This window comes from Vombatus ursinus, unplaced genomic scaffold (assembly GCF_900497805.2).
Source record: "Vombatus ursinus unplaced genomic scaffold, bare-nosed wombat genome assembly UNPS02015411.1, whole genome shotgun sequence".
Classification (NCBI taxonomy): domain Eukaryota; kingdom Metazoa; phylum Chordata; class Mammalia; order Diprotodontia; family Vombatidae; genus Vombatus; species Vombatus ursinus.
In genome coordinates, this window is record NW_020955189.1 from 2,246,912 (window position 1) to 2,257,810 (window position 10,899).

The 10,899-nt window shown below is 58.0% G+C and overlaps 1 protein-coding gene across 1 annotated transcript in view; it reads left to right on the top strand.

Annotated features, from left to right (window-relative positions):
• SCARF2 (scavenger receptor class F member 2) overlaps positions 1-10,899 on the top strand; it is a 32,064-nt gene that overhangs the window by 12,051 nt on the left and 9,114 nt on the right. Inside the window, exons 3-10 of the mRNA XM_027847507.1 lie at positions 1,469-1,527; positions 1,998-2,099; positions 2,390-2,909; positions 3,244-3,462; positions 4,055-4,183; positions 7,569-7,672; positions 7,972-8,089; positions 8,384-8,499. Coding sequence (XP_027703308.1) covers positions 1,469-1,527; positions 1,998-2,099; positions 2,390-2,909; positions 3,244-3,462; positions 4,055-4,183; positions 7,569-7,672; positions 7,972-8,089; positions 8,384-8,499 — 1,367 coding nt within the window. The remainder of the gene's footprint in view (positions 1-1,468; positions 1,528-1,997; positions 2,100-2,389; positions 2,910-3,243; positions 3,463-4,054; positions 4,184-7,568; positions 7,673-7,971; positions 8,090-8,383; positions 8,500-10,899) is intronic.

The following is a 10,899-nucleotide window of genomic DNA, read 5'->3' on the forward strand; positions in this document are numbered from 1 at the left end:
GAGAGAGAGAGAGAGAGAGAGAGAGAGAGAGAGAGAGAGAGGTGGTCCAGCCAGGTGGATAATTCTGGGGTTAGAGAAGGACTTTAATAAGTTGGCTCATGTCTGGAGCAGGGCAATCAGGAAGGGGGGGGGGGACTGCAGACTGCCATACCAGGAGCAGCTGACGGAACTGGGGACATTTGACCTGAAGAGAGGAGACCAAAGGCTTCGGTTCCCTGGAATGGGGTAGAGGAGGGAGATCTGAGTACTTCAGGGGCTTTTCTGTGTGGAACAGGATTAGCCTGGGTCAGCTTAGGCTTGAGATACCAGGAGGGAGATTTTGGTTGTTGTCAGGGAGCTTTCTAATAAGTGGAGATGTCCAAAATGGGAATGGGCTGCCTGCAGGGGCTGACAATGGACGTGTTAAAGAATGGATATCGTCCGGAATGTTTGTACTTCCAGCTCTGAGACTGAAGGAGACAAAGGCAGGAGTGTGTTTGTGCATGTGTGCGTGTGTGTGTGCATGTGTGCATATGTATATGTGGGCCTAAGTGTGGATAAGTTCACTTACTTTGGCAGTGTACTCTCCAGGGATGTGCACTTTGATAATGAGGTTGACGTGCGCATTGCCAGAGCTAGCCCAGTGTTTGGGAGGCTCTGAAGGAAAGCGTGAAAGAGAAGAGATATTAGACTGACTACCAAACTGAAGGTCTACAGAGCAGTTGTGCTGGCCTCTTTGTTGTATGCCTGTGAAACCTGGATAGTCTACCAGCGTCATGCCAGAAAACTGAATCGCTTCCATTTGAATTGTTTCAGGAAGATCCTGAAGATCACCTGGCGGGAGGAGGAACACTGAGGTCCTCTCTCGAGCTGAACTGCCAGGCATTCAAACTCTGCTGCAGAGGGCACAGCTCTGATGGGCTGGCCACGTTGTCCTAATGTCAAACAGCACACTTACCCAAAAAACTGTTTTATGTAGAACTCCCCCAAGGCAAGGGCTCACATGGTGGTCAGAAGAAGCGGTACAGGGACACTTTCAAGGTCTCACTGAAAAACTTTCATATTGACCAGTGAGACAGGAAACGCTGATACAGGACCTCCCAGCCTGGCGTGCCTGTGTCAGAGAGGGTGCCGTACTCCATGAGCAAAGCAGAATTGTAGAAGCACAAAAGAAACCTGAGCTGGGCAAACAAACCCTGAGCCACCTTCACCCTAAATGTTCTAAGGGATCACTTGTGCCCATCTGTGGTAGAGCCTTCCCAACTCTATTGGACAGATCAGCCCCACACACTGGATCCTGACTCCAACGTTGTGATGTCACTGGTTTTCTTTGGAAACGAAGGACCAACGACAACGTGTGTGCAGGGGTGCGCGTACATGCATGCGCAGTCAGAGGGCTCCACAGAGGCCCTGGGAAGGATTCTGTGCCCCCTTTCCCCTCCTGTGTGGAGGCAGACCAGACTCAATCTGTGCCTTTCCTTCCCCACAGGTCCCAAGTACTCACATGCTGTGCAGGATGGAGACAGCAAGGCGAGGATTGCACCATTGGTAAGTTGGGTGCCAGGCTGGTCTGGCCCCTGGAGGGGCCAGGAGAGTGGGGAATGTGCCCCTCGGTCACTAAGAGCCATAGACAGCCCCGGCAGCCCCCTCCTCACACATACAACAGGGGGAGGGAGAGGCAGAGCCCAGAGGGAAGAAAAAGAGGGAAGGCACCGGGGAAGAGTCCCTGTGGAGAGGTCCCTGACGGAGAGATGGGGAGGGAAGCCTGGGGGCGCGGTCCTGGTAAGGTTAGAAGGGGGACCCATATTAGGAGACCCCGATAGGGTGAAGCAGAGGGCTGTTGGGATAAGGAAAGGACCTCGGAGGATAGAGTCAGGGGAGGGGACCCTCGACAACGTCCCTGGTTAAGGAAAAGGTGTGTGTGTGTGTGTGTGGGAAGGCCCCGAGCTTTCAAAGCAAGGGTCCCTCCCTCCGGTCCATTCCCATTCATCTATCCCGGGCCTGGTCCGCGTTGACAGCCCTGTGTGAGGGGAACTCCACGTGTTCGGAAAACGAGGTGTGTGTGCGTCCCGGAGAGTGCAGATGCCGCCACGGCTACTTCGGAGCCACCTGTGACACCAGTAAGTGCCAAGGGAACGAGAGCAGGGCCGGTGACTAACGCTGGGGCCGCGGGGTGGTGGTGGTGGTGGCGGCGGCGGCGAAGGGAGTAGGGCTGTGCTTGAGCCCCTAAAGGGGCGGGGTTAGGAGCTGTTGGGGGAGGAGCCTAGGGCGGTGTAGCTGAGCCCGGAGAAGGGGTGGGACCTGGACTTTGGGGTGTCGCCAGTAAGGGAGGTGGGGTCTTCAAGGGCGTGTCCAGGCGAGGCTGAGCCGACCCGTGGGGCTTCCTCCCTCCTCCCCCGCCGCCCCCCAGAGTGCCCGCCCCAGTTCTGGGGTCCTGACTGCAAGGAGCTGTGTATCTGCCACCCGCACGGGCAGTGCGAGGATGTGACCGGCCAGTGTACGTGCCACGCGCACCGCTGGGGCGCGCGCTGCGAGCACGCGTGCCTGTGCCAGCACGGCGCGTGCCACCCGCAGAGCGGCGCGTGCCGCTGCGAGCCCGGCTGGTGGGGCGCCCAGTGCGCCAACGCCTGTTACTGCAGTCAGACGTCCCAGTGCGACCCGCAGACGGGCGCGTGCCTCTGCCACACGGGCTGGTGGGGCCGCAGCTGCAACAACCAGTGCTCGTGCAACGGCTCCCCCTGCGAGCAGTTCAGCGGCCGCTGCCAGTGCCGGGAGCGCACGTTCGGGCCGCGCTGCGAGCGCTACTGCCAGTGCTATCGCGGCCGCTGCAACCCCCTGGACGGCACGTGCGCCTGCGAGCCGGGCTACCGGGGCAAGTACTGCCGCGAGACGTGTCCCGCCGGCTTCTACGGCCCGGGCTGCCGCCGCAGGTGAGCCCGCCCCCTCGCCCCCGCCCCCAGCGCTGGCCGGCCCCTTAGCGCGCGCGGGACCCTCCTAACAGTCGCCGGGTTCACTATTCCCGTGCTATGGCTAGGGAAACCGAGGCACAGAGCGGTAGAGTGACCGGCCGGGCGTCCCTGCACCGCCCATCCTCTCCCCTCCTGCCTCGGTCCCTTTCCTTGCCCCGAAGCTGGCAAGGCCAGTCTCAGCCTCAAGCCTAGGCGCCAGGAAGTTGGGGTCGCCTTGCCGGGGTGCGGGGGTGGGAGTGGGGAGGGAGGCGCCTGGCTTCCCGAGTCTCACCCCCTCTTCCTGGCCTGCCCGCAGGTGCGGCCAGTGCAAGGGCCAGCAGCCGTGCACGGTGGCGGAGGGCCGCTGCCTCACCTGCGAGGCGGGCTGGAACGGCACCAAGTGCGACCAGGCCTGCGGGCCGGGCTTCTACGGGGACGGCTGTGAGCAGCGCTGCCCGCCCTGCCGCGACGGCCACACCTGCAACCACATCACGGGCAAATGCACGCGCTGCAATGCCGGCTGGATCGGGGACCGGTGAGGAGCCTGCCCCGCCCCGTAGTAGTGTCCTCCCCCCGATAGCCCCGCCCCCTGCCACCTAGTCCCCCCGATAGCTCCGCCCCTGGAGCCTCCCTCTTTCAAGCCCCGCCCCTGGGAGCCTGCCTCCTCTCCCAGCACGGCCTCCAGGAGCAAGCCCCTTCCAGTAGCCGGGGAGCCGGCCTGCCCCTCCCATGCGAAAGCCGCGGCTGTCGGCACTATTCTCCCCCTAACAGTGCCCCCCCTCCCCCCCCCCCCCTCCCAGCCCCACCTCTGGAGCCTGTGCACCATCGTGGCCTCCCTCCAATACAGCCTCTCACCCTTGGGAGTTAGTTCCACCCCCTAAGAAGCCCCATTCAAGACTAGGGGCTCTCCTCCCGCGGTACGGTGCTCGGGTGGATCTCTCCACCCCGCTGGCATCTGAGGTCATAGGATCCCAGAGGTGGGCGAGACGTCAGAGGTCATTTAGTGCAGCCTCCTGTCTAAAGGAGAAAGAAGCAGGGGGCTCCTGGCCCCTCCGTGGGGGTGGGGGCACCTTCGTGACCCGCCGTCTGTCTCCACGTCCCTGAGCACTCAGGTCCCCTCTGCCCAGGTGCGAGTCCAAATGCAGCAACGGGACGTACGGCGAGGACTGCGCCTTCGTGTGCAATGACTGCAGCAGCGGCCGCTGCGACTTCCAGTCCGGGCGCTGCCTGTGCAGTGCGGGCGCCCACGGCCCCCAGTGAGTGACTCTCTGGGGCCCTGTCCGGGGAGAGGGACCGCTGGCGTCTGGGGCGGAGCAGCCGCGTTCCGGGCTCAGGGAGAGTCTGCCTGGGTTTGGACAGAGGGCAGGGGGCAGGGGCGCGCTGGGCTGGGGACATGGGGATGGAGGGTGGCTGTGTCTGGGCAGGGGGCAGGGGTACACTGGGCTGGGACATGGGGATAGAGGGTGTCCGTGTCTGGGCGGGGGGCAGGGGCGCGCTGGGCTGGGGACATGGGGATGGAGGGTGTCCGTGTCTGGGCGGGGGGCAGGGGCGCGGTGGGCTAGGCTGGGGACAACCAGGGTTCCGGGTTCAATCTGGGGAGGGGGGTGGCCATGTGGGGTTTGTCTGTGACTGGCTGATGTGTGGGGAGTGGGGGAGGGGTATGGGCAAGGGCCAGCTATGCTCTGTGTCTGGGGACACCTGGGGTCTGTGTCCAGCTTAGAGATGGTGCCTTTGTGGGGAGTGGGAGAAAAATGGTGGGTAGGGCATGATCTGGCCAGGTGAAGGGGGAGACTGGGGCTGTGCTCTGGATGATTGGGGGTCTGATCTAATATCCAGGTGGCATAAGTAGTTGAAGATCTGAATTAAAATTCTTCCTGAGAGGTATACTAGCTGTGTGACCCTGGTCAGGCTCAGTTTCTTCATCATCTGTAAAATGGGGCTAATAAAAGCGTAAGAGTTGTGAGGATCGAAGATTATAATGTATGGAAAGCACTTTTCAAACCTTCAAACATCTATTTGTAGCTGTAATAAAATTGTTATTAATTATTACCATCTGGGGGCAGTGTGTCTGGCCAGCGTAGAGAGTGGGTATATCCTGGGGGGAAGTGTATGTATGTACCTTGGGACCATGGTGGTGGCGGAGGGAGGGTAGAACTTTGTCTTGCCCGATGAAGAAAGGGTATCTATGTATCTGGGCACTGTGGAGGGGAAAGTCCATGTCTAGGCAGTTAGGGTGGCATCCGTGTCTCAGAGGGAGAAGAAAAGTAGGTGAGTGTCTGTGTCTGTTTCTGTGTCTGGGCATTACAGGGGTGGAGAGGGAATCTGTTTCCAGAACTATGTGAGTCTGGACACCATGGAGGGAATCGCTACCTGGGGAGGGAGGTTGTCTGCCTCTGGTCAGTATCATCTTGTCTCTGTCCAGCCACTGTGGGCTGGGGCTCTGTCCAATCACTACTGGGGGGGGGGGGTTCTGGGTCAGAGTGCTGTTCTGGGCACATTTTGGTTTGACCGGTGTAGGGGTCTGGGCATGTTGAGGCAGTATCGGGCCTGGGGCCTATACTGGGTCTGGTGGGTCTGTGTTTGGGCAGTAATAATGGAGCAGGGATTCTGTGCCTGGCCACTGAGGAATGTTTCCATTTGGTCCGGATGGTATGGGGGTGGGTGGGTACTGCTGGGGTCCAGACACTTGAGGGGGGGCTCTGGATAAGGCACTATCCTGGGAGAGCCGTCTGTGACTGGGTCCTATGGGGAGGGTCTTCCATGGGCTCTCTTCTGATGAATGGGTCTTCTGAAGGACAAGGGTGGGGCATGCGGCACTGCCTGCATGGAGACTGACGGACAGAATTGGCTCAGGTTTATTCCATGTACAGTTCTCATTCAAATGGCATCTCCAGGAATGGTCCAACATTTCCCTTCTCTGTCCCTAAATCTCTGAGCCAGTGATCCGATTTAGAGGGAGCAGGGGCCAGTGGGAATAATGGGGCCTCTGTGAACATCTCAACAGCCCTATGGGTACCAGTGAAGTTAAGTGACTTGCCCACGGTCACACAGCTAGGAAGTGGGTGTGTGAAGCGGGCTCTTCCTGCCCTCAAATCCAGAGCTCTCATTGCTGTGTGTGTCAGGCTGTCTGAGAATCGGGAGACCTGGCCTCGAACCCCGACTCTGACACTTACTAGAGTTGTTTTTTTTTTTGATTCTTGGCAAATCATTTCACCTCTCTGAGCCTCAGTTTCCCCATCTGTATAATGGGCATATCAACACTTGTATTAGCTACTTCATTGGGTTATTTTGAAGCTTAAATGAAATAATGCACGTAGAGCACTTTGAAAACCTTACATACTGTTTAAATGTCAGCCACTACTAATACTTCAACTACTAATACTATTGCTATTGCTACTACTACACCTACTGCTGCTGCTGCTGCTTCTTGGGCCAGTCTGGGTCTGAGGTTGGGTGCCATGTTTGCTTCCCAGCTGTGCCCAGTCTGGTCCTGGAGCAGAAGACAGTGGGCAGATGCCAGCCGGCTACCAGCTCCCTGCCTGGGGCACCCACTAACAGGGAACTATTTGGATTGAAACAACTTCTGTCCCAAGAGAAAGGCTCCAGCTCCCCTCGGGGAAGAGTCCAGGCTTGGACCCAGAGCCGCATTCTGTAGGGCCAGGCTGGCTATGCCGCCGCAGGTAGGGCTGGTCTTCCTGTCTCACCTGTGACCTGGAGCTCTTTCCTTAGCTGTGACCTCAGCTCTCGCCTGTGACCTTGTTCCTGCCTGTGACCTCCTTCTCTTCTGTGACCTCCCTCTCGCCTATGGCTGTTCAACCTCGGGCAAGTCCCCTCTAATCTCTGGGCCTCAGTTTCCTCAGCTATACAGTGGGTGCTTGTGTGTGTGTGTGTGTGTGTGTGTGTGTGTGTGTGTGTAGGGGGGTGGGGTTGGAAAAAATGCCTTCTAAGCACTCTGATTTTGGCAGCCCTGTTCTTTCCTCTGTGACCATTCTCTTCTGGGGGATTGTCCCAATAGCAAAGTGCCGGTAGACGACCCCACCCTTTGTCCATTGACCTCCCCCCAGGGTCCCTCCACGTTCTTCCTCCCTTCTGCTTTGTGTGGCTACGTACCTACGTAGGCTACATTTTTCATCGTAGGCCTGGTCCAGCCAACCCCAAACTTGGGCCGGCTGACATAAGCAAACCCAAGACCAAGCGAAGACCAGAAGGGTGACCGATGGAGGGCCGATTGCCAGGGCCTCGGGTCCCTCTTACCCCAACCCTCCCTTGGTCCCCGGTCAGATTCCCTCTATGGCCTTTTCCTTTCAGGGTCCAGCTGATAAGCTCCTGGGTCTCAAGGCTAGACCCTCTCGGCTACAACTGGCTGACTGCCTCCCTCTCTGTCTGGAAGGGAATGCAGCTGACCACATGTTTTAGGAAGGTCCCTGAGCAGGCAGAAAACTGGGGAAGGGGAGATGTTCAGCAGCCTCCCTGCTACTGCTTCTGTTGTGCCACCCCCAGCGGGTCCTGCGGGTCCTGTGGGTCCCTCTCAGCCACTCTCCTCCTCTGGGCAGCTGGAGCTGGGAAGACCAGGCTGCTCCCCCGTCTGCCCTCAAGGTCCTGGATCTGTCACAGACCCTCCTCCCCCTCCTCTCCCCGTAGCTGTAACCTGACGTGCCTCCCAGGGCACCACGGAGTGGACTGTGCCCAGACGTGCAGCTGCCATGAAGATACGTGTGACCCTGTGACGGGTGCCTGCCACATGGGTGAGCCTGGCCCGGGCCCTGCCGGGGGGAGCCCCTTTCTCAGCCGGGTCCGCAGGAGAGCTCGTGCAGGGACAGGATCTCGGTGGGACGTTCCGCTCCCTTACTGGGGCCTGGGTGTGAATCCTGCCTCCTGCCACCGGCTAGTTTTCCCCAATGTGACCTCCATCGCTAGGGCCCTTGCCTGCTTGGATGTTCCCGGCGTGTGATGGAGCTCGCCCTCCTCCCTGGGCCCAGGGGAGGCTGGGCCTCTCCCCCAGAGACCCAGGGACTGAGTGGGGGCATACCTCCTCTTCCCACAGAGACCAACCAGCGCCAGGGGGTGATGGGGGCCGGGGCCCTCCTCATCCTCCTGTTGGGTCTGCTCCTCTCGCTGCTGGGGTGCTGCTGTGTCTGCCGGAGCAAAGACCCTGGCCGCCAGTAAGTCCTCCTGGGGTCTGCCTCCTTTCCTTCCTCCCAGATGCCCCGGGAGATCGGTGGACAGAACCCAGGCTTTGGTCCCAGCCCCCTATACGGCTGTGGGCAAGGCCCATCTCTCTGAGCCTCAGTTTCTTCATCTGCAAAATGGCAGGCTTGGGCTGGATGGTTTCTAAATGCCGTCTAGCTCCGAAATCCCTGAAATCCAGCTACGGGACAGCGGGTGCCCCTCCTTCCCCAGGTCCCCAGGCCAAGCAGATCGCCGTCGGCCTGAGAATTTCTCCCTTCATGTCACAGGGATTGCCAGCCCAGGAGGAAAAAGAGTCCCCAGCGTCTCTGCGGTCGCTTCAGCCGCATCAGCATGAAGCTGCCCCGGATACCCCTGCGGAGACAGAAGCTGCCCAAGGTTGTGGGTAAGGCCGGGGCCCAGGGCTGGCTGGAGCAGGGGCAGGCCCCTTCAGGCACTGTGCTAGGCTGGGAGGATACAGAGAGAACGGGGAGAGGGTCCCCGCCCTCAAGGGGCTTACTCTTCTAGTCCTGAGGCTGCTTGCCCTCCCCTCATCAGCGTCCTCCCCGGGCTGGAGACCTGTGACCGGGGAGGCCATAACTTCATCCCAGCCTTCCTGCGGTGGGCAGTTGTGGCTGGTGGAGCCAGGCGCAGGAGAAACAACCAGAATGGGGAAAGGGCTGGAGACCGGGTCTTAGCAGGGCTGCTTCAAGGAACTGCTGGTGTTTATGAGTTGGGAGGAACTTGACTTCTGTGTGGGAGTATGAGAAGGGGCCTGGGAGCAAGCTTGCTGTTCGGCCTTCCTTTTGGAAGGGGACCGGTGACCTCCGGGCAATGTCTTGGCTTGGCTCAGTTGAAGTGAGGCGACGTGTGACCAGTCGTCAGCCTCACTCTCTCTTCCTGAGCCATGGAAGCCCGGTGGCAGGACAGAAGTCCACACGATCGTGCTGGAAAGAACATGTCCACACACAGAGACGTCCCCGGTGCTGGCCTGCCTTGCCTCTCCTCCTGCTTTCCCCAGCCTACTTCAGGGCTCAGCTCAAACCCCACTTCCCAGGAGGCCTCTTCCCTCCCCCAGCAGCCTTCACCTGTCATCATCACCTTTCATCCTACCCTGTTTGCTCGTCTCGCCCATTAACATGTCAACTCCTCGAGGGTGGGGGTCTCTCCGGTGCTTAGCTCCCAGTGCCTGGCACACAGTAAGCACTTAATCAGTGCTTTTTAATTGATTGGTAGAGACCTGGATTTGCATCCTTCCCCTGATGTTAGCTGGCAGGGTGACCATGAACCTTAGTTTGTTTCTCTATTAAATGGACATGATGATACCTGTAAGGAGAGGCATTGTCACATAGAGCAGTCAGGTTGTCACGGGTTCAAGCCTCACCTCTCACACATATGGGCCACGTGTGGGCCCCTGGGTAAGTCACTTAACCTCTTAGTGCCTCAGGAAGGGACTCTCTCACTTATTCAAAGTGGGTGCAAACACTGCTCCGGGCTGAGTGTACAGAGACAATAAAGAAATAGTCCTGCCCTCAGGGAGCTTGCATCCATGAAGATACAAACTAGATTTTGGTGGGGGGTTAGAAGCTGGGGGCATCAGGAAGGGCTTCCAGGAGGAGGCGGCGCTGGAAGCAAGCTTAGAGGGAAACTAGGCTTTCTGAAAGGCAAAGGTGAGGGAGAGCCGGGGGAATTTGGCTGGATCTTGGCAGGACCTTGGCAGGAAGGGAGGAAAGCGATGTATAAAAGGGCTGGAAAGGGAGGTTGAGGCAGCAGCGGTCTCACCATGGAGATGATAGGGAACCACCGGCAGGTCTTGCGTAAGGGAGGCAAGCAGCACTTGTGGGGTTTAGGAAGATCCCTTTGGCAGACCTAAGTTTCTGATTTGCATCTTTGGATATTAATGAAATCACACAGGGCTGAACCCCAAAACACAATGAAAACCACCCAGTAATACCTTGTATGTAATGGGATGAGTTTCAGTTGGTATAACACAGGTCATACACTTTCAAAACCTTCAATCTGTTGTTATTTCAGGCAGTAGTGGGTGGTACGGTGGAGAGGGAGCTGGTCCTGGTGCCAGAAGGCCTGGGTTCGAGCCTTGCTCCTGTCCCTCCTGGCAAGCCGTTTCACCGCGGGGTGCTAGGCAGCTCTCTGAACGCTTGCTCTCATAGGCAGAGGGAGCCCCCTCGCCTGGCTCGAGGAAATGACAAGTTTCATCCATATCATTACATTGTTACTTTTCTTCGGGGTGATATGTGGCTTGTAGGCATGTGTTTTATTCTACGAAGGCTGTGCTTGCGAAAACCAATCAGCAGACAATTTCATCAGTGCCTTTTGTCTGTCCGTCCCAATTCCCCACTGTCTTCTTCAGACTGAGCCCCCCCCCCCAAGGCACCATTGTGTACGCACTCTTTTGTGCCCGGAGGCCCCCACCTGTCTGGCCATGACAGGGAGGGGACGAGGTTTGCTCTCTCCTCCTGCTCCATTCATTTTTCCATCATTCCGACTCTGGCTTGCTTTGCGCAATCTTTTCATGTCCCTGGCCCCATTCACTGGGTAGATGAGCCTCTTTGATCTGCTTATGTGGCCTGCATGAATCCATAGAAATCATCTTTTGTTTCCTTAATTTCTGTGATTCATCATTTCTTCTGGCACAAGAATATCTCATCACACTCATGTTCCATTCTCTTGTTTGTTTGTTTGTTTTTTTTCCAGCTATTTCCTAATCACGGGCACCATTTTTGTTTTCAGGCTTTTTCTTTCTTTCTTTCTTTCTTTCTTTCTTTCTTTCTTTCTTTCTTTCTTT